The following is a 23,652-nucleotide window of genomic DNA, read 5'->3' on the forward strand; positions in this document are numbered from 1 at the left end:
AAAAAGATATCAGAATTTTTCAACTGCTGAATATCATCTGCATTACAATAAAACAATTTTCGTTACTGGAAATCAACCAGCACAACTTCAAGTCAGCGTACCAGTACCTATACTGCCCCATTATTGCCAGATTTTAAAATATTTGCTTTCAGATTGTGGGCGATACCTGCAAAAGTATATCTATTTCCCCTTCCTAGGTACACCTAGCATTGCTTACTAAGCTGGCAGGTTCTTTTACTTAAAGTACACAAGTAAATCACGTGGGTTGTTGCAACAACCAGCTTTAATGGTACTTTTTTGTCATTAGATTAGGTGTTAGATGTATTGAATTCAATTTCACAACTACTAGTGATGGAATTTGAACTCTCAACCTCAGTTGAGAGTTCAGTACCGGAACTGCACACTGTGCCAGAAATGTTAATTCCAGAGTATAAATCTCCCTCTTGCATATAGTTATACAATTTTGAAGGAGCACAAGCAGGCCCACTGCATTAGTAACAGTTTAGACAGTTTTGTTGATCATCCCTAATTGCCCTCGAGAAGGTCATTGCGAGCCAACTTCTTGAACTGTTGCAGTCCATGTGGTGACGGTACACCCATGGTGCGGTGGGGGCGGGTAGGGAGAAGAGTTCCAGGATTTTGAACCAGCGACAGTGAAGCAATGTCGATTAAGACCCAAGTCAGGGTGGCATGTGGCTCGGAGGGGAACTTGCAGTTTATGGTGTTCCCATTTGCCTGCTGCCCTTGTCCTTGTAGGCGGTAGAAATCGTGTGTTTGGAAGGTGCTATCCAAGGAGGCTTGGCGAGTTGCTGTAATGCATCTGTGTACAGTACATGATGCAGCCACTGTGCGCTGGAGGAGGGAGTTGATGTTTAAAGTGGTATATGAAGGGACGATCAACGGGTTGCTTGGTCCTGGGTGCAACTAAGTTTCGAGTGTTGTTGGAGCTGCACACATCCAGGCAAATGGAGAATATTCCATCACACTCCTGACTTGTGCCTTGTAGATGGACAGGCTTTGGGGAGTCTATTACATGCTGCTTCTGCTAGTAAGCATGCATGTAGTCCTGTGTTGTACTTTCACCAGGTTGGCACCTCATTTTTTGGGTATGCCTGATGCTGCTCCTTACTGAACCAGGGTCGATTCCTTGGCTTGATGGTAGTGGTAGAGTCAGGGAGATGCCAAGCATGAGTTTACAGATTTTTGTTGAATACAACTCTGCTGTTGCTGATGGCCCACAATGCCTCATGGAGACCCAGTTTTGAGCTGCTGGATGTGTTCTGAATCTATTCCATTTAGCACCATGGTAGTGCCAAACAACATGACAGACAGTATCCGCATTGTGGAGACAGGATTTCGTCTCCACAAGAACTGTGTAGTGGTCATTCCTACCAATACTGTCGTGGACGCATGCATCTGCGACATGTAGACTGGTGAAGGTGAGGTGAAGTCGGTTTTTCCTTTTTGTTGGTTCTCTCACGACCTGCTGTAGGTCTAATCAGGCAGATGTGTCCTTCAGGACTTGGCCAGCATGGAGAGTACTGGTGCTACTGAGCCACATTTAGTTATGGACATTGAAGCCCTCCCAGAGTACATTATGGTAGTAAAGTTCTTGGTTATATTTTTCATTTCCAGTTATACAACTACATACAATAATAATTCAAATGCATCATTTTAACCTCATACTTCAAAAATAGATAAAATGGTCATTCTTACTTGATGGGTTAGTAATATTACAACTCAAAAACAGGTCCATCAAATCTCTGCCCATTGTGTCCCTCTCCACAAGTCACTTAGTCTCCTGTTTGCCGCTCTTATCCTTTAATAATCTTTTTACAAGAAATTTAGATTTTTTCCCCCCCACAGGCATTCATGAATTCTGCCTCAAAGGTTTGTTGCAGATTTGAAGTACCATTTATATTATTTATTTATTTAGATATACAGCACTGAAACAGGCCCTTCGGCCCACCGAGTCTGTGCTTACCATCAACCACCCATTTATATTAATCCTATATTAATCCCATATTCTTACCACATCCCCCTACCTATACTAGGGGCAATTTATAATGGCCAATTTACCTATCAACCTGCAAGTCTTTGGCTGTGGGAGGAAACCGGAGCACCCGGCGAAAACCCACGCAGACACAGGGAGAACTTACAAACTCCGCACAGGCAGTACCCAGAACTGAACCTGGATCGCTGGAGCTGTGAGGCTGCGGTGCTAACCACTGCGCCACTGTGCTGCATTTGTGTGACAAAATACTTTCTAACCTTCGCTTCAATGGTTTTTGCGATTATCTTAGAATTTATGCTCTTGTTACTCAACAAAAAGTGGAAACATTCCACTATTATTTACCGATACAATGTTTCATCAATTTGAACACCTCTATCGAATAGCTCTTAACCTTTCCAGTTCTAGTGGAAAGCAAACCCCATCTTGTAAGGTATCTTAACAAAATTGTAACCCTCATTCCTGGCAACATTCTAGTGAATTCTTGTTCACTATTTTTATATCTTAATTAATGGGGGTTACCTAAACTATAGAAAATAGTCTAAGGTTCTGTACTGGTTTAGTACGACCAACCAATTTTTGTATACCATCTATTTATATCTTCTAGATACAAAATCATGGCTTTCACTTGCCTTATTTACTTGCAATGCAAGTTTTAAAGGACCATTAATCTGCAAAACAAGGTTCTTTTATTGCCCTACTTAATTTAAAATCTTACAACTAAAGGTGTATTTTCTGGCTCTTCTCATTTCTAAAACTTAATATTTTTTCTACTTTGAATTCCGTCTGCCACTTATCTGCCCATCCTGCTAGCCTTTCACATTACAGGTTACAATTTTCATTAGCCGTCTTTGCCAATAAATTTCAAAACTGTTCTCTCAATCTTAAAATTACTGTACAATAAATAAATGCAGACACTACACAGAACTCTATTCCCACTCTAAAAATTACTATAAAAATTGGCTACCTATGTTTGAGAAGTTAGTTGTAATCCTTTGCAATTACTTGGCTTGGGAAGTACAATCCAAAATGAGTAACTGCTTAATATATGAATAGACTCCCAATTATACTGACCTGTGATTTGCTTTGTATTGGTGCATTAGATAACCAGAAGTCCAGATCGGATACCTTAACAGAAAAAAAAGCAAAGAAAATATTCCAGGAAGATTACTCAACATTTCTGATTATGGAACATAAAGTTAAAACTACACAGATAGATGAGAGAATACAAAAGACAAACAGCAAGGGGCTTTGACTCAAATCCTTGTTTGACTTCTTCAATCAGGTTTTCATCTCTGCCACAGCACTGAAACGGCCCTAAGAAAATTCACAGATGAACTACTCTGACTGTGGCTCTGAATCATTTTCCTGCCTTGACCAATCTGTAGCCTTGGTCTAGGTTGACAACTTCATCCTGTATCAATGTCTCTCTTCTGTTGTCCAGCTGAGTGGGATTACCCTTGCTTAGTTCTACTCATTCTGTACAATCAGAACCAGGGCACCTAAAGCAACGGCTTCAACTTGCACTATAACCTCTGGAACTGCCTAAGGATCTATCCTTGATCTTCGCTCTTCCTCAGGTACATGTGGCCCCTCAGACACATTGGCAGACATGGTGTCAGCTTCTACACGTATGCCGAAGGCACTCAGCTCTCCCTCTCAACCACTATATCTGTTCTTGTTGACCACCGCGTCTTGTAATTTCCTCCAGCTAAACGTTGGTGACGGAAGCTATGGTCTTTGGCTCTTGCCACAAACTCCGTACCTTCACCATCGATTCCATCTCAGTCCCAAGTCACCGTCTTAGGCTAAAACTGACTGTTCACAACTTAGGCATCCTATGCAACCAGAGCTGAATTTTCAACTCCAAACCTTCTCCATTATACTGACTGCCTACTTCCACCTCCATATCAACTGGCTCCAGCCCTACCTCAGCCCATCTCCTACTGAAACCCTCATCTATGCCTGTGTCACTTTCACTCTCAATTATTCCAGTGCTCTCCTAGTCAGCCTCCCATCTGCAAACTTAACTAAAGTTCCGCTCAGCCAAAGCTTGGCTGCCTGTATCTGATTCTGCACCCAGTCCCATTCACCCATCACTACTGCCCTTGCTCATCACTGGTTCCAGATCCCTCAACACCTTAAATTTGAAATACTCATTCTCTTTGTATTCCTTCAGGGGCCTTCTTGTATTCTTCTTAACCTTCTTCAGCTCCATAACCTACTCCCCAAACTCTGCATTTCTGATTCTGGTTCCAAGTTTCCCCTCTCCTTCTGTCATATAACTGGGAGCTGTGCCTTCAGCCGCCTCAAACCCACACTTGGAAATTCTCTCCCTGTACCTTCCTACCTTATAGGTTGGTCAAACACAAGAGTTTTGAGGGTCTTGAAAGGAGAGGTCATTGAATAGGGTTAGGTGGCGATTTCCAGAGCACAGAGTCTAGACTACTGAAAGCATGCCAACCAACGGTACAAGGATGACAGACAACGCACAAGAGGCCAGAATTGGTGGAATGGAGAGTTTGGAGCGTTGTAGGGCTGGAGAATTCAAATACTGCCAAGCTAACTTTTACAACCACCTGCCTGAGCAGACCAACCTTTGATTTTGTCTTATCCAAAGGTTGGCACCTCTAACATTGGTGCACTGAAGTATCAGCCAAGAATGTGCACTCAAATGTTGAAGTGGAATGCGAACTTACGTTATGAATCAGCGAGAGCTTCAGTGGAAAAGCGAACTGATAATCAAGTTCATCCAGTTGTGGAATAAATTTATATTTTTAAAATTTTTATTTAGCAATTAAATGTTGAAGGGCTATTTGTCAAATATACAATGCAGCACTGACCTCTCCTGTGGGTTTTTCATTTTCTTCCTCTTTGGAGGTAGGTGTAGTAATTTCTTCCTTGCGTGCAGCATGCTCATTCTCTGCATTTTCATAAGACTTCTTATGTTTGTTGCTAACTTTCTCTCTAATTTTCTGTACCAAGGCAACAGACAGCACAAAAACATAACGCATTAATCATGTGTGTGACGAATATAACTCAATTCTCCCCAGCCAGCAGGCCAGGGCTGTCACCACGATTCCAACTCATTAAGTGTGCTCTTCCACAGTGAGCAGTCTGGCATATCTTGCCTGCTGCTTGGCTTGGAAAGCTACAGTGCTACAGAATCAAACCTAAATATTTAATCAGGCAAACCTTACTCAACAAGAGTTGACTTGCTATAAAACTAAAACCAGGTGGCAAATATATCATGTTCATGTATTTCTTTTAAATCTAAAGATACTTGTACTTAACCAGAGCATGACAAGGATGGTTATTGTAAATTATAACACTTAGAGATTTAACTAATACAACTTGAATGTGCTTCCAATAAATTATGAAAAGTTGTACAAATGCTACCAAACCACCACAAAGAAAAAATGCACCAAACTTTCATGGAGAAATGGTAAGTGTTAGTAGTTCCTAAATAGCAACACATTCCTACAACACATGGCCTAAGGAATAAGAAGTCCAATGATTAAAAATTAAGAGCAAATTCTTGCTGTTCTAAAAATGGCAACAATCAATAATGAATTCTCCAACATGGCTAAAAGGAAGCAGAAACTTTGAGCATCATAAGAGCACTCCTTTGCATCTCAGGCTTTATTTAGCTTAGCTCATGACTGTAACACAAGTAACCAAGGACACCCAATAAAACCATTATTTACATGTCCAAGAATTATACCCTCTATTGAAACTAATGATAGACTAGAATTAATACCCAGTGTCTAAAGTAAATAATTAAATTTTATAATAATCGTATAATTTAATGCTGGAATACAGTTTAAAATGCTAGTTAAAGCTCAGAAGGAAAGTTATAATTTTGTTGACTCTTTCACATTTGTTCACCAAACATTTTCAGGTCATTAACACAGGCTAGTTATTGCATAAAGCTTGTCCCTCTGCTCTCCTCCCCTCCAACAATGTGCCTGAACTTCAACTTTAGAGCAGCATCCCCACTATACCTATGTAACATGGACATTAACTATTGCAGCCATCGGGTGCCAGATAGATAGTTCGCCGAAATTATGTTTGGAGTTATAGTTAAGTTTGTGCTGTAGTTTTGCACTCAAGTGCAACTTGTTTGAGGTATTTTGCTGTCACATTTGCACCACATAGTCCAGGCTGGATTTGAAATGGATCCCTGAGATTCAGAGAATATTTGGTTAACCCACTATACTACATGATGATGCCATCCAATAGAGATGCACCATTCAGACATCATTATGGCTAAAGAATCAGCATTGTTCTAAATTAAGCCACCTTAGAATAGCACCAGGGACCTACACAATTCCATAAACTATTCAAAATTCAAAAGAGTTTAGTTTACCCTTTTCTCTTTATCCTTCTTTTTGTCTTTTTCTTTCTTGGTCTTGTTAGGTTTTTTGCTTTTTTCCTCTACTGGGGCAACTTCAACTTCTGGTGACTTCTTTTCAGTTACTCGATGTGTCCTCACAGGCAGTTTTTCATTATCTGTCAAAGGCCTTTAAAATATCATAGAAATGAAATTGTACAATTAAGAGACGATAAGGTTGAATAAAATGATAAAGAAAGTTTTGGATTTCCACTCACTGCTCCATACTTTTAGTTTCACCAAACCATCACACAAAAAACATGTTTCTACAATTCATTCACAGAACAACCTAGCTGTGTTGAGGTGAACACAACTAGGAAAATCCAAAGTAACATCCGCAATAGACAGTTGATATACAGTTCTCAGCACATCCACATTTGGAAAAAATCTTGAACCTGCTGAAAACATGTTACTGATCAAGCCTGACCAATGCATGTAATTTTGAGAGTGAGAATTATATGTTTTCCTAGCCATTACAGCTTTCCAACTTTCCATTTAAGACCAATTCAAAGTACAGAAATCAGGCAATTTAACATTGATTTGCACAATTTGAATTATTGATAATAAAGGGAACACTAGTGTTTCTGGGTGTAGTCGTTACAAAGCATTAGAGGACAGAGGGAAGGGATAAAGCATTTTAAAAATTACTGCCAAGTATTGTAATGAATGGCCAGTTTCCTTGAGAAATTTCAGAACATGAAAAAGCTGGTTAAGATCAGAAAGCAACAGGGAACTAGTTAATGCACACAATCAAGCACAAATAGCATGAAGCATTTACAAATTTCCAAAGGAGGTCAGGAAAGTTTATCAAACTTGGAGAAAATCTGAAAGCGTAGGTTTAGTTCTTAAACAAATCAGTATTTGAGAAACACTCAATACCAGCATACCCACTTCACAAAGAACAGAGAATTGCAAGAAACAAAGCCCTTATCAAGTATTCCAACAATTGTTATGCAAGTAATGACTTAGGGTTAATGGATATAACCAGAATATAAAAACAGCCCATACTGTGATATTGGGAGATGCATTAAAAACACCCAAAATCCAGAACTAAGAATTTCAACCATTCCATAGTTTTCTAGTGTAATTTACTGATGCAGTTTTCACTGAACATCAGTAACTATACGGCATACAACATCACAAGTTTAACCCTTTGACTACTGAAACTGCGAAGTTGAATGCCTCAAGCAAATACCAAATAGCATGAAATTTTATTACATTTGCCAACATGTAGCTTTAATGAACAAAGCCATTTTTACTGTATGTTAAAAAAAGTAGATTACTGGGCAGTTATCAAAGGGTTAAATCTTCAAAAACAATCAAATCCACCTCCAAGTCAAATTGATAAAAGATCACAAATTTTAAAAACACAAAGCATTACACTTTACATACCTTCCTTTTTTCATAGGATTTAGACTTTTGTTGGGACACAAAGATGATGGTTGTGCGAGCAGTAAAAAGACAGACAGAAAGAATGACAGGAAGAAAAATGGAGTGGCATATTAAGTGTGGAGGGAGAGAAAAAGAGAAAGTGTCACAGCACTCATTAAACAACTACAGATCAGTGATATGCATTTTGGAGCAAATATAAAACTTACTAAGCACGGATTTTAAAAATGGTTGTGTTGGCATTCATTTTGCAATTACTGTAGTTACATATGGAATCAATAGTTTTGTTGAAGAAAGGTTGCATGTCCAGAGGCGTAATATTGCTACAATTGTGATGTTAGGTTAAGATCGGGCAGGTGAGCAGGTACAGTGGAACATTAGTATCTGTCAAATCCTGTATGTGCATACATGTAAAGCAAACTCTTGTTCAAAGGTTCACCAATGCATTCACAAATATATTTTAAAATGCATCCACACATCTTTAAAACAAACATTCATGTTTAGTTCGAATTATATGGAGTTTACATATGTAATATTAATTTAAAATTACTTTTGTCAACCTGTTTTAACTGGTACAGTCTCAATACAACCCTTCAATATAGGAAATCCACTTAATACTGTTCGTGTGCTTTGCAATTTCCCACGTGGCAAACATTTGATCATGGCTGGGCTGCTGAGGGAGATATGGAGCAAGGGTCGAACAAATCGAGGGATAAAGGAGGTGGGAACGAAAAGAGAGAGAGTCAGCTCTGCAATACCAGACAGGCAGCTCGAGAACGCAAACTTGGCCAGTCAAAATTCTGTTAGAAGTGATAAAATGGCAAGGAAAGGAAGAGAAAGAGAGAACTAGATCTAAAGAGGGGCAAAAGACATCCAAAAAATGGGAGAGGAAGAGGTATAAAATCATAGCTTTTTCTAAAGTATCACAATTTGATATACTAGAAGTATAAATTCCAATAATTTCTGTTTGCAAATATGAATACATAGGGGAAAAGACTCAAATTTTCTGAGAAAAAAATACCGGCATAGTGATTAATTACAATGCACAAAAATTGAGTAAACATAGTTAACATACAAAATGTACTTATTCAGGCAAACTGAACGATAGTGAACCCCAGTACCTGAGAATGATCCACTTGTGATCATACTTGTAAAAGATGTGCATTTATATGGAGCCTTACATGAACACAGGACATCCCAAAGCGCTTTATGGTCAATGAAGTACTTTAGAAGCGCAGTAACGTGGGAAACATAACTGTTAAATATAAGAAAGCCTGTTGTGGAAGAATGATGCTGGAGCTTATCTCTACTCAACTGCACATTTGGTGCACACAGTAAAAGGATTACAAACATGTAGCTCCTCACTCAAAAACCTCCATCAGTCTCAGTAAGTGTCTGCTTATAAGTGCTCATGAAAGACCCCAATTAACTCTCACCACTTGCATATAATTAAAGAATTGATACACAATTAACAGATGAACAGCAGCCAATTTGCACACAGCAAGCCCCCACAAATGTCAATGTAATAAAAACCAGATAATCTGTCTTTGTGATGCTGATTGAGGGAATAAATATTGGCCAGGACACCTGCTATTCTTCAAAATAGTGCGATGGGATCTTTTATATCCAACTGAGAGCACATGGAGCCTCAGTTTAACATCGCATCCGAAAGATGGCGCCTCTGACACTGCAGCAGTCCCTCAACACTGCACTGAAATGTCAGCCTTGATTTTTGTGCTCAAGTCCTGTAGTGGGACTTGAACAGAGAACTTTCTGACTCAGCGGCCAAGAGTGCTGACCAACGGACCCACGGCCAACACTGGTTTATTAATTACCTGAACATGTAGCAGACCACGAATAATTTGTTTTAAGCAACTTCTGTAACTGTCAGCTGCAAACAGAATAAATGTTCATCGTTACTGGGCTTTGTGACAATACCAAACAACAAATGTATACTTACTTATCCAAATCAATATCCAGTGCTTTGTATGGATCATTTGGATCTTTATCATCATCATCACTAGGCAAGGCATTCTAAACAAAACCCAAAAATATTGAATTGTGTAGTGGTTCAAGTTCAGTGTGAAAGGCTTTTTTAAAAAATGGTGACATTAAGAGTTGCCTTCTGCTAGAGATGAAAAAAAGCATCGTAGTGAATGCATCAATAAAAGTGTTTTTAAAAAAAAAAGTACCAAACATAACTCGTCCCTGTGATCATTTGCCACTGATTTCTTCCCCTGCCCCCATACTATTCATTTCACTTCCATATGAAGTATCAGTGTAGCACTTGTGATCCAGCCAAATATGTTAAAACATTAACACAAATTAATTTACATATGTGATATGGAGGCAGCCATGAGATAGAAGTAACAGTTGAAATGAAGGGAGATGGGGTTCTATGGAGGAAATTTTGCAAATGTTATGTTGATGAAGATGGTACCAGAGAAATAATTTTAAAAAGAGACAGAGGCACAAGCTTGGAAGTTATGTTCTTTAATTTGGCAACTACTATGAAAAAAATCCGCTTCAATGAAACCTGAAAAGGGATCTGCAAGAATTAAGGTAATAAACTCATTCTAAAGATTTACAAACAATCTAATTTATGGGAATACTTTTGAGTACTTTAACATAATGAAAGTTATGAATAATATATTGACTTTGGCAACGCATCTGTGCGCATCAGCATGGACCTACTGTATTTATCCAGTACTTCTACAGCATTCCAGTCTATAGAATTCACACAATATACATGCTGACTTAGAAAATAATCAAAATTGCTAAATATTTGGTATTTGGAAAGAATTTGAAATTGTAAAAAAACGCTTCCTCAAACATTATTAAAATTCACATTGAAGGCATGAGCTCAACAGCATAAATACAGGAGAACAAAATTACAGAACTTGAGAAAAAGAACGCATGCATATGTCACTAATTGTAAGACAGCAAACAGAGAAAGCATGTGCACGAGCAAGCGCGCACATGACGAAGAGCATGCCTGTGACAGTGCTCAACACAGCAAGAAGGCAAAAAAGCAAAAAGTAATGGGTGATCCAGATCAAGAGCATGTGAGAGAGAAAAGGAAAAGAAAAAGATCCACCTGTATATATGGCTCTATCATTTTCTGAAAAATATGTCAAAGTACTTCACACAAAAGCTGATATTCAATGACTTACACATCAAGATTTCCTCAAATAGAATGGCAGTAGATGACCAGCTAATTTATTTCTTTGGTGATACTGGATCAAGGTTAGCTGATACACCTAAACTCCTTGCTCTTCTTTGAAAAGTGCATGCGATTTTAAACATCAGCTTGCACAGTGGCTACCTTGATTTAATATCTCATCCAAAGATCAAACAGTGCAAAACCTCTTCAAGACTGCACTAACATAACTCTCTTCTATCCCCAGTTATGTAATACTGCAATTAATGATGATCTTGGGTTGCAAATAATTGCCCTATGTGCCCTGTCAATTTAATTAGATCATGTCAGCAGCATCATTGGATACATCCATAGATGTGATTTGTGAATTTTGTGAACATTTTGTTTGATGACTGGCAAATTGCTTTTTAGGAGTTTTAAGGGTCTACACAGTGCTCATACCTCAAATTCTTCCATCATTTGTTAAATGGATTGTCAATTACTTAAATTCATCTGCTTTTAGCAGCACAGAATGATAAAGTCAATCTTTTAACTACTAACCTCTGGCATTTCTTCTGTGATAATGTCGACATGATGAACTGGAGCAATGTCTTCATCACTTTCAGTGTGAAGTGAATCATGACGCCGTTTGCCTTTCTTGTCTCTCTTTTGTTTTTTCTTCTTTTTCTGTCTATCCTGTTTCTGCTGTTGCCTGCGTTCTTCTTCCAGTTTAAGATACTGATCTGACAAAGGCATTCCTATGCACATCAATACAACAAATCACTGCACCTGAACATGGTACACATGACTATAATTGTGCAGAGACACACAGCAAAAAGGGCAACTGCATAAATCCTCTTGCACATCACAATTTGTGAGCCATTTCACACTCATTTATTCATCAAAAAAGAAAAATCAGTTGTAATCAAGACTGAAGAAAATTGAAATTGAGAAGTTAGCCCACAATTACACAAATCAGAAAATTGTCAGCTCTAATGCACCCATTTTCAAGCTTTTGAGAGCAGCTAACCATTTTCTCTGAAATTCTGATTAAATAGTATACAGACGATTGGATAATATAACACATAATATTCTGGTCAACAAGTGCTGCAGATCTATCACCCTCTCTTTCTGCTATACCCCCAGCTCCAAGAATCTTTGCGATCTTGCACACATTTCTCTTACTTGGTGGCAGCATCTTCTGACTTACCTGATGTCCAGGGCAGCGACAGACCTGGAAGGAACAGGGCCGGAAAACAGCTATATAAGAAAGAGCAGGGCTCGAGGCTCTTCACTTACCTGACGTCCAGGGCAGTGGCGGACCTGGAAGGAACAGGGCTGGAGAAGAGCTATAAAACAAAGAGCGGGACTCAAGGCCCTTCACTTACCTGACGCCTGGAGCAGCGGCGGGCAGCAGTGGACCGGGAAGGAACAGGGCCAAAGAGTTATAAAAGAAAGAGCGGGGTTCGAGGCCCCTCACCTACCTGACATCCGGGGCAGTGGCAGGCTCTCGGACTGTTTTTGCGCACGCTCTGTTTGGATTAAGTGAAAAAAAAAACTAATAGTGACATCACTGAAATTCGATGGGCTGATTGGTCGGTGAGCGGCAGCTTTTATTGCATGTGGATAGCTGAGATAGATTGGAGTAAAAAAAAAAAAGGTACCTTTTAAATTAAAGCTCCAGGATAGCTACCTATAAATTATTAATTACTAGCTGTACTAGTGCTGCTTGCACAGAGTGAGGCTGTGGGTTGAGTGTGGGTATTTTCGCTGGCTGGGGGCAGTAGAAGGTGCTCTTTGGTCTCCTTCTTTTCTTTCTTTCTCAGCCTCAAAAGCTCCAGGGGATAAAAGCTGATTGTAAATAGCTGGTAAGTTTTTACACTGTAAAATTGCATTGTAAAGTTAAGGAATGGCAGGGTAGCTCGGCCAAGCGGAAAGTGCCTCCTGTGCAATGTGGGAAGTTGTGGATGTGCCATGTGATCTTGGTGAACATATCTGCAGAAAGTGTCTCCGGATGCAGAAGCTTGAGCTTCAGATTTTGGTGCTCGAGCAGCGGCTGGAGTTACTGTGGCACATCCGCGAGGTGGAGGACTACGTGGATGGCACGTTGCAGGAGGTAGTCAACCCAGTGCTGAGGCGAGCATAGTCCAGGGGTGGGGGGGGGGGGGGAGGTGCGGGGCGGGGCCTGGGTGGCTGCCAGACAGACAAAGAAGTCAGGGCAGGTAGTTCAGGAGTTCCCAGAGGACATCCCACTTTCTAATCGATATTCAGTTCTGAGTACCGATGGGAAAGAGGGTTCCTCTGGAGAGTGCACAGAAAGTCATAACCGGAACATCATGAGTGACTCAGCTGCGCTGGGATGGAGAAAAAAGGGACAAGAATGCAATAGTGGTAGGGGATTCTATGGTTAGAGGAAAAGACAGGCATTTTTGTGGTCGCAGACGTGATTCCAGGATGGTATGTTGCCTCCCTGGTACAAGGGTCATGGATATCACCGAGCGGCTACAGAGTATTCTGGAAGGAGAGGGTGCACAGCCCAAGGTCGAGGTCCACACTGGTACCAATGACAAAGGTAGAAAGAGGGGTCCTGCAAAAAGAATTTACGGAGCTAGGTAGCAGATTGAAGAGTAGGACCTCAAAAAAGGTTGTATCTCTGGGTTTCTCCTGGTGCCACAGGCTAGTGAGTATAGGAATAGGTGGTTAGAGCTGATGAATGTGTGGCTGAAGAGATGGTACAGGAGAGAAGGCTTTAGTTTCCTGGATCACTAGGCCGGTTTCTGGCAAAGGTGGAATCTGTACAAATTAGACAGGTAGCACCTGAACCAGAGCGGGACCAACATCCTTGCTGGGAGCTTTGCTAGTGCTGTTGGGGGCGGAGTTTAAACTAATTTGGCAGGGGGATGAGATACAGAGTGGAGGTACAGTAGGGGGTGATATTCAATCAAATATAGAAGAGAAACGAAGTCAGTCTGGAGGGCAGAGTAAATATAGACCTGTTAAGGCTCAAGCTAATAATGCAAGGCTGGATTGTATCTATTTTAATGCAAGGAGTCTTACCAGTAAGACAGATGAATTGGCAATGTTGATTAACACATGGGAATATGATATTATTGCTATCACTGAGACATGGTTGAGGGAAGGGCAGGACTGGCAGCTCAATATTACAGGGTATAGAATCTTCAGACATGATAGGGGAGGGTGTAAAAGAGGTGGAATTGCACTGATCAAGGAGTCAATCACTGCAGCAAGGAGGGATGATATCTTAGAAGGTTCCTCTAATGAGGCCATATGGGTAGAACTTATAAACAAAAAGGGGGCAATCACTTGGCTGGGAGTGTACTGCAGGCTTCCAAAGAGTCAAGGAGAGATACAGGAGCAGCTATGTCTCAGAGCCAAGTCTCAGAGGTGCAAAAATAGGATAATAATACTAGGGAATTTCAAATTCCCCCATATTAGAGGTGGTAATATTAGTGCAAAAGGCTTAAAGGGGGTGGAATTCTTAAAGTGCATTCAGGAGAGCTTTTTGAGCCATCACGTAGAGAATCCTACAAGAGGAGGGGCGTTCTGGACCTAATCCGAGGGAATGAAGCCGGACAAGTGGTAGAAGTGGCAATGGGAGAGCATTTCGGGGATAGTGACCATAACTCTAAGATTTAAGGCAGTTATGGAAAAGGAAATAGAGGGAATGGGAAATAAAAGTACTGAATTAGGGGAAGGCAGATTTCAGTATGATAAAACAGACTGGGGGCAGCTTCTTGTAGGAAGGTCTACATCAGACCAGTGGGAGTCATTCAGCAAGGAAAGTGTGTGTGTTCAGGTCCCGTATGTTCAACATGTTCCCGTAAAGGTAAAGAGCAGCACCAAAAAGTCCAGGGACCCTGGATGTCAAGGGATATAAAGGATTGAAGAAGGAAAAAAAAAAAAAGAGGCTTATGGCAGATTCAGAGCACTGAAAACAGCAGAGGCCCTAGAGGAGTATTGAAAGTGCAGGGGGGTACTTAAAACAGTAATTAGGAGAGCGAAAAGGGGGCATGAAAAATCACTGGCAGACAAGATAAAGGAAAATCCCAAGACGTTTTATAAGTATGTTAAGGGCAAGAGGATAACCAGGGAAAGAGTGGGGCCCATTAGGGAGCAAAGTGGCAATCTGCATGCAGAGCCGGAGGACATAGGTGAGGTTTTGAATGATTAGTTTTCATCTGTGTTCACTATGGAGAAGGACAATGTAGGTGTAGAGATCAGGTAGGGGGATTGTGATATACTCGAACAAATCAGCACTGAAAAGGAGGAACTTTTAGCTGTTTAAACGGGCTTAAAGGTGGATAAATCCCCAGGCCCAGATGAGATGCATCCCAAGCTGCTATGTGAGGCAAGGGAGGAGATAGCAGGGGCTCTGACACAAATTTTCAAATTCTCTCTGGCCACAGGAGAGGTACCAGAGGACTGGAGGACAGTGAATGTGGTACCATTATTCAAGAAGGGTAGTAGGGATTAACCGGGTAATTATAGGCCAGTGAGTCTAATGTCAGTGGTAGGGAAACTACTGGAAAAAGATATGACTAATCTCCACTTGGAAAGGCAGGGATTGATTAGGGATAGTCAGCATGGCTTTGTCGGGGGGGGGGGGGGGGCGCGTGTCTAACAAATTTGATTGAATTTTTCGAGGAAGTGACTAGATGCGTAGATGAGGGTAGGGCAGTTGATGTGGTCTACACGGACTTCAGTATGGCTTTTGATAAGGTCCTGCATGGGAGATTGATTAAGAAGGTAAGAGCCCATGGGATCCAGGGTAATTGGCAAATTGGATCCAAAACTGGCTTAGGGAAGGAGGCAGAGGGTGATGGTTGAGGGCTGCTTTTGCGAGTGGAGGCCTGTGACCAGTGGTGTACATCAGGGATCGGTGCTGGGACCCTTACTGTTTGTAGTGTACATTAATGATTTAGACGTGAATATAGGAGGTATGATCAGTAAGTTCGCAGATGACACAAAAATTGGTCGTGTCGTGGACAGTGAGCAGGATAGCCTTAGATTACAGGGCGATATAGTTGGGCTGGTGAGATGGGCAGAGCAGTGGCAGATGGAATTTAAAGCTTACGTGTGAGGTGATGCGCTGTGGGAGGACTAAAGGCAAGGGAATATAAAATGGATGGCATGACCCTAGGGAGTACAGAGGGTCAGAGGGACCTTGGTGTACTTGTCCTTAGATCATTGAAGGCAGCAGCACAGGTAGATAAGGTGGTTAGGAATGCATATGGGATCCTTACCTTTATTAGCTGAGGCATAGAATATAAGAGCAGGGCGATTATGCTGGAGCTGTATAAAACACTAGTTAGGCTGTTCTGGTCACCACATTATAGGAAGGATGTGATTGCACTGGAGAGGGTGCAGAGGAGATTCACCAGGATGTTGCCTGGGCTGCAGCATTTCAGCTATGAGGAGAGACTGGATAGGCTGGGGTTGTTTTCCTTGGAGCGGAGAAGGCTGAGGGGGGACCTGATTGAGGTGCACAAAATTATGAGGGGCATAGATAGGGTGGATAGGTAGAAACTTTTTCCCTTAGCGAAGGGGTCAATAACCAAAGGGCATAGATTTAAGGCAAGGAGCAGGAGGTTTAGAGGGGAGTTGAGGAAAAAATTTTTCACCCAGAGGGGGGCTGGAACCTGGAACACACTGCCTGAAGGGGTGGTAGAGGCAGGAACCCTCACAATATTTTAGTATTTAGGTGAGCACCTGAAACGACATAGCATACAAGGCTAAGGGCCAAGTGCGGGAAAATGGGATTAGATTGGATGGGTGCTTGGTCGGCACAGACGCGTTGGGCCGAAGGGCCTGTTTCTGTGCTGTATAACTCAATGACTCTGTTGTTACTCATGCATGACAGGTGCAGAATGGTACTTGTGGCAGAGTAAAAACAGTGTTCTTCCCTGGTAAATAAATTTAGTAAGCAAATCACACTAGCAATGTCAGCTCAATGATCATCTATTGTGGAATCTTGGACTTGAGGGAAAGCAGCTTCACAAGGGCTCTACCAATTTGACACTGTTTAGCTGACAGACTTGGGGTATAAAAACCGATCACCAGTGTAACGTACAGCAAATACTTCTTACTTGCAATAGATGGAAGCTAGATAACTAATAGTTGCATCAATTACCTGGTACTCTCAATGGTACTGTAAGATCGATCTGCACCACAGGTATGTGGTCCACACCACTAGCGTCTTGGTAATTCTAGAATCAAACAAAATAGCAGCTGTTCAGCAAATTAAATCAATATCTTCTCATATTTATGGTTTAATATGAGTTGCTGCCTTTTAAAACATTAGCATAAATGGAAAAGCTTCACATGACTATCAAATGAAACACATTTCTCAGTTTAGCCCATGTACAATTACTACTGTACAACTGTTCCAAGAACAAAATATACTAATTAAATCACAATTGACATCTTTGTCTGTTGTGATGTTGAACTTATTTCCAATAGCTGAAAAACAAGCATCACTTCATAAGCTTACTACCGAAAACATTTAGTCAGAGCCATTACGGCATAGGAGGCAGGCATTCGACCCATCAAGTCCATGCCAGCTCTCTGTAGAACAATTCGAGTCAGTCCTATTACCCTACTCTATCCCTGTAGCCTGCAAGTTATTGCCGCTCAAGTGCCCATCCAATTTCTTTTTAAAAAATCATTCTTTCAAACATTATACTACAGGACTAAAGCAAATGTTTACATTTACTATTTTAGCTGCTCTCCATGCCAATTTCCCCCCTTTCCTCCTATATGCCTTGACCTTTGTTGAGGAATGCCCCACAGACACTAGCAACCCTTCAACAACTTGTCCAAGTTTTTATTCATGTCCAAGGCCAGGGAGCAACTGCCAGCAGCTGTGGATCTCAGCCATTATCAAAGATGCATGTCCAATCCTGTTCATAGCCAACATCCATATTTGTGCACATTCTATCCAGTCAGTTACAGAAATTAGGACGGAAATACTGGCTGATTTCTACCCTTTTTCAGCTCAAGGACACCAATACAAACTATGACACCCCAAATGCTGCTGTCGATGAGATGAGCTAAGGAATGTATCTTTGAGCCTCCCACTCTGTATGGCTTAGGCTAACACTTGGCTCTGTCTCATCCCATCAAACCATTAGGGAAGAGCTCTTGTTTTATCTACAAGCTCTCATCTTTTTTTGCCTGTCAGCCAAGATAAACACTGAAGCCACATACAGTGCGTTTAGTCTGCCACATAACCACCCACCTGCCACCCTAAGGAGGAGTGGAAGATCTTTCATGATATGACGTGAGAAAATACAAGAAGCAGGCATAAAATTACGTGTAGTCAAGTTACCTTCTGAGGAGATGGAGAACTCTTGATGTAAAATGGATTGTTTGCCTGTTCTTGTTTTCTTACTTCTCGCCGCTAGGAAGCAAACAAATTTTATAAATCACAAATTACATTTTGTTTGAAGTTTCATTTCGGCTTAAAGGCTCTGGACTTAAAACTCCCCATGGAAGTGATTGATCACAGCAAAGCAGTCTGGAAGAAAATGGGGGTGGGGTGGGGTTGGTGGTTTGGGAGGTACTGATAACCCACAAGGTCATTATAAAAAAGACATTCATGTGACAGAGAGCGCACACACACACACAGAAAATAGATTATAGAATATATCTATATTATATATACATACATACATACACACACCTCTCAATCAACCAAAGGTAAAGAGAAACACATCAAGATACTACACAAAAGGGGAGGGGAACAAACATCAAGCAGTGTTAGAACAGTTAAGATTGATTAGGATGACTTGTTTGAAGAATGAGCTTTTGAAGAAACTTATGGCAGCTCACCACCACCTTCGAGGGCAATAAATGCTGGCTTAGCCAGCGACAGCCACATCCCATGAGAGAATAAAAAGATGCAGCTGGGCTGAAGGGTTTACGAGAACGCTTCCAGATGGTATGCTGTGATGGTTAAAGACACACAACCAGCTGCGCACCAAAGGAGGGGGTGATGCATAATAAGCTAGACTTGGGTGTGAACTTGGATGCTAGACTGGGCAATGCTATGGTGGTATTTGTAAATGGGAATGAGGATTTTAAAGTCAATGCAGAGGAATGGAAAAACCAAATCAAGGTCAATGAGGACTGGGATGATAGGTCATTTTGTAGTAGCGTGGAATAGACTGCACGTAATGTAGATTTGGATGAGTTGGAGTTTAGGTGGAGTTCAGGAGGCTGCCAAGAGCAGCTCTGAAGAAGTCAAGCCTGGAGCTGAAACACTAAAATGAAAGTTTTAGCAGATCACACAGGGACAAAGACAGACAATGTATACAGCATTTTTCTTTAGAAATCGAATTTGAAATTATTAATAGTCACGAGTAAATAACTCAATAAGGTACAAAAGTAAAGAGATATACTCCCCAACTTTGGGCAGTTTGGATTACAGTACCGGTAGAACGGATATGCTTTTTAAAAAAAATATACAGATTCGACATATGCCAGCACTGGATCTAAAAACAGCAACTAAGAGGAAAATACACATCTTGGGTTAAGTGCATAACATTGAGACATGTCATTTCAGGTAACTTTTTGGTCCAAGTGGATTTCCAATAAATAATTCACACTTAATATGGAGCAGCTGGGTGAACTCAATCAGGACCAAGAATAGGTGGCAGAGGATTGGGCTGGTGCTCAAAGAGGTAGATTTTGATAGAGGGGGAGAGGACTAGTGAGGTGAAGATGTCTGGTTACAGCATTCCAAATTGTAGGGGTCTAATTGGCTTAATGTGCTGCACCGAAAAGTGTCCTGTACTGATCAAAACAAATGACTGAATAAGAGGTCAACGTTGGAACAATAGAATGTTTGTAGGAATTCATAGGGCTGAATGAGGTTGTTGAGATATGGAGGGACAAGGATTTAGAAATTGACAAAGACAGGGAGGGAGCCATTGAAGTTTGATGAGCAGAAGGTAATTGACTTAGTGCAGGAATTTTGTTCAAGCTGCAATTTGAGCAAGGGCAATACTCAGGAGGCTGACTAGGAAAGCATGAAAATAACTGAGACTGGAGGTGATACATGCTGAGGTAGAGGTAGGCACATTGCAGAAGTAGAAATAGGCAGTCTTGGCAGCAAAAATTTAAAGATTGGACCTCAGTTCAAGGTCAAACAAGACACCAATATTGTCATGGGGATGGGTCTGAAGAAATTTGGGGAAAAAAATGAAATCAGGTGGTAATGTGTGGAGTTTAGATGGCTTTGGTCTTGTAAAAGCAGAGTTTTAAGAAACCTTTGCTTATTTTAGCAATACTCAATGAGCAGAAATTTCCTCCAATTAAATATTGGGAAGACTGAAACTAATGCTTTCAGTCCCCGAACTCTCTTCTCTAGCTACTGACTACATTCCTATTCCTGGCAACAGTTTGAGGTTAAACCGACCTGTTCACAATCTTGGTGTCACATTTGACCCCGAAACAAGGTAGGGACCCCATATTCGTGCCATCACTAAGACTGCCTATTTCCACATCCATAACATCGCCCAACTTCGTCCCTGTCTGAGCTCATTTGCTGCTGAAACCCTCATTCCTGCCTTAGTTACCTGTAGACTTGACTATTCCAATGCACTCTTGGCTGGTCTTCCACATTCTACTCTCCAAACAATCCAAAGCTCTGCTCTCCATGTCTTAACTCGCACCAAGCTCCGCTCCCCCATCACCTGTGTGGTCGCTGAACTACACTGGCTCCCAGTCAAGCAACATCTTGATTTTAAAATTTTCACCCTTGTTTTCAAATCCCTTCATGGCCTCGCCCCTCTTTTTCTGTAATCTCTTCCAGCTCCACAACCCTCCAAGATATCTGCGCTCCTCTAATTCTGGCCTCTTGCACATCCCTGATTTTAAATCGCTCTACCAGTGGTGGCCATGCCTAGGCTCCCAACTCCGGAATACCCTCCTTTACCTTTCCACCTCATTTTCCTCCTTTAAGAAACTCCTTAAAACGTAACTCTTTGACCAAGATTTTGGTCATCTGACCAAATATCTCCTTTTGTGGCTCAGTCTCATACTTTGCTTTATAATTGTCCTGTAAAGCACCATGGGACATTTTATTACATTAAAGGCACTATATAAATTTAAGTTCCTGTCGATAATTGCTAGAGTGTTCAACATACATCGATGGTTGAGGAGTCAGTGATAGCAGAGAAATAAATCTGATTGTCAGTTAACATGCAGAAGTTGCCCCATGGCTCCAAATGATACTGCCAAGAGCAGCATGTAGACAAAAAAAAGAGATAGGTGCCATATAAAGTAGGCCACAATGCAGATATGGTGGAAAGGATCAATTGATCAATTTGAATCAAGTGCTGTGAAAAGGTCAAGGATTACCACTGTCAATTGGCAATGCAAGAATGGCATCAGTGTCCAGGTGCTGGAAGGTGGGATTAGAATGGGCCACTATTTTTTTTTCAGCTGGCGCAGACATGATGGGCTGAATGGCCTCTTTCTGTGCCTTAAGTTTTCTCTGGTTCTATGGTCTTTGACCATGGAAGTCTCAATATTGTGGATACGGCAGAGTCCAGATTGATGAAAGTGAAGGATACTGAATGGACTAGCAATGATGCATTCCAAGATTTGCAAAGGTGGAAAGATTGGGATAGGGCATAGTTAAACACAACAGTGGTCAAGGGTTTCTGTTTTCTTTTTAGAAGAATATGAAGACAGCAGTTACCCTAGCAAGCTCATCTTCATCCAATTCCGGTTGTCTATGTCTGACATTTCTTTGTTCTTCCTCGTGGAAGATCATTTTCTTAGGGTTTTCATCTTCTGAAGAGCTTTCTGAAGGTGCATCATTGATCCAGGCATCAAGATCTAGCCTGGAGAGGGAGAAAGGTCAATTAAAACTTCTCATCTAGTGCCTGTACACATGTATAAAATCCATATTTTGCCTTCATGTGTCATCTTTGACAGATAGGCAAGGCCATACACAATGGTCATCTTGGAGGCTTACTCCATCTTTGAAGACCAGTGCAATTCATGTATATGCTACCACAATGACATGCCAAGTTCTAAAGGAGCTAGAGCACTACCATCCTCCAGGCATTCTGCAGTTTCTCTGTATGATGTGGCATTCCTTAGTAGTTTTCCTGAAGTACAAATACATCCTTAGGACCTAGTTTTGTCAAGAATTGATCAAGGTGCTCATATCATCTCCAGTAAGGAAGGAGGCTTTCGCTTCTGAGGGGAGAGGATTTCTCAACTTAAACCTGCTCACAAGGCTCATCAGATTTGAGATCCTACATGCCCTGTGGGAGGCACAATAGGAAACAGACTCACATTTGATTGTTCGTGTGGGAAGAAACCAAATGTCTTATTCAATTCATAGAAGTTCTATACTGGGAAAATGAAAGTAAACAAAGACATCTTCTGGTTACATCTTCAGGAAATAAAATAGTGGCAACATTCCCGCAGTGAATTCAAGGAACAGTTGATTTTGTCATCCTAAATTAACTGTGAATTTAACTAGCTTTATTCTAAATTCTCCAAGTCAGAATCCAGGGATGTTCACAAGGCATTTGCCGTAACCAGTGTCAACTTTGCCTAGTGATTCTGGAGCATGAAAAGGAGGAAGGTTGGTGGGGTGGGAGGAGAGAGATTATTTGGCTGCACTAATGTCAACTGAGTAGTCTCTCTGAGCCATAGATTCTTGTCAGACTAAGTGGGGCCCTGGACCTGATGACTACATAATTAAACTTGACAAAAAACTGGCCCAAGAATTAATTCTACTTTTACAGGCTCTTCCACAACTTCTCTCCCAGCTCAATTCCTGATACTCCAAGAAGCATGGATCTCAATTTGAGAAAGGGTAAGAATGCCTCAGTATGTGCCTTTCAGATATTCATTTTCCTCCTTGCATCTCAAAAACACCAACCACTGACTGCATATTGGCTATCTCCAAATCAGCATTCTTACTGTGACTCTGTAACTGATCCACTGTTAGCTTGCCTAATACAAATTCATCCCATTAGTTTTAAAAAACACCCTTGCCAGCCAACTGTTCATAATCTCATCATCCAAAAAAGTGTTGCCTAAATTTCCTATTTTGATATTCTTAACTTTAAACTGTGTACCCTAGTCCTAGAATGCAGTGTCAAAAGACAAACTTTGCTCAATCCATACCCACATAAACCCTGAAGATCTCAACAAAGCTTTCATCATCCTACTCTTCCCAGAGTCTCACGAGTTTACGCTCATGTCGTCCTCCCTACCAACTTAGCCGATCTAGATTTCTTCTGAATTATCACACATTGGTTACCATCTGTCCTGTTTGGGATTTTCATCTATTTGGCCCAGAACAACTTTTTCAATTTAAGTGCTATGTTTTAAATATTGTCAGATTTAGTAGTCCAGGGATTAATCCTAAAGGCTCATCATCCTTTTCTTTGTACAGACCAAGGAAAGCATGTTGGAGCAAGAGGAAATTGGTATACCCTGGAAGTTAACAGGTTAGGCATGGAAAGTACTTGTATTAACAGGCCGGACAACTGGTGGATCATTGATCACTAGGTATAAGAACGTGGTATTTACACATGAATGTGCTGGGCAAACTGAATGAATGCATAAAGCATTATGTACTTTGCTCTGGAATGGACAGATAAACTGGTTTAATTGTCAGTCCTGTTTGGCTAAACCCCAAAAAGGAGCGTTAAGTGGTCAAAAGTCAAA

The 23,652-nt window shown here is 41.1% G+C and overlaps 1 protein-coding gene across 4 annotated transcripts in view; it reads right to left on the reverse strand.

Annotated features, from left to right (window-relative positions):
* ap3d1 (adaptor related protein complex 3 subunit delta 1) overlaps positions 1–23,652 on the reverse strand; it is a 124,757-nt gene that overhangs the window by 31,581 nt on the left and 69,524 nt on the right. For 2 of the 4 annotated variants that reach the window (XM_068016310.1, XM_068016313.1), the window contains 9 exons: positions 21,659–21,803; positions 18,281–18,352; positions 17,084–17,159; positions 12,417–12,464; positions 11,494–11,690; positions 9,754–9,827; positions 6,381–6,534; positions 4,855–4,986; positions 3,086–3,139 (listed from right to left, as the gene is read on the reverse strand). In XM_068016310.1, coding sequence (XP_067872411.1) covers positions 3,086–3,139; positions 4,855–4,986; positions 6,381–6,534; positions 9,754–9,827; positions 11,494–11,690; positions 12,417–12,464; positions 17,084–17,159; positions 18,281–18,352; positions 21,659–21,803 — 952 coding nt within the window. The remainder of the gene's footprint in view (positions 1–3,085; positions 3,140–4,854; positions 4,987–6,380; positions 6,535–9,753; positions 9,828–11,493; positions 11,691–12,416; positions 12,465–17,083; positions 17,160–18,280; positions 18,353–21,658; positions 21,804–23,652) is intronic. The other 2 variants (XM_068016312.1, XM_068016311.1) reach the window with 2 other exon arrangements.

This window comes from Heterodontus francisci, chromosome 36, assembly GCF_036365525.1.
Source record: "Heterodontus francisci isolate sHetFra1 chromosome 36, sHetFra1.hap1, whole genome shotgun sequence".
Lineage (NCBI taxonomy): Eukaryota > Metazoa > Chordata > Chondrichthyes > Heterodontiformes > Heterodontidae > Heterodontus > Heterodontus francisci.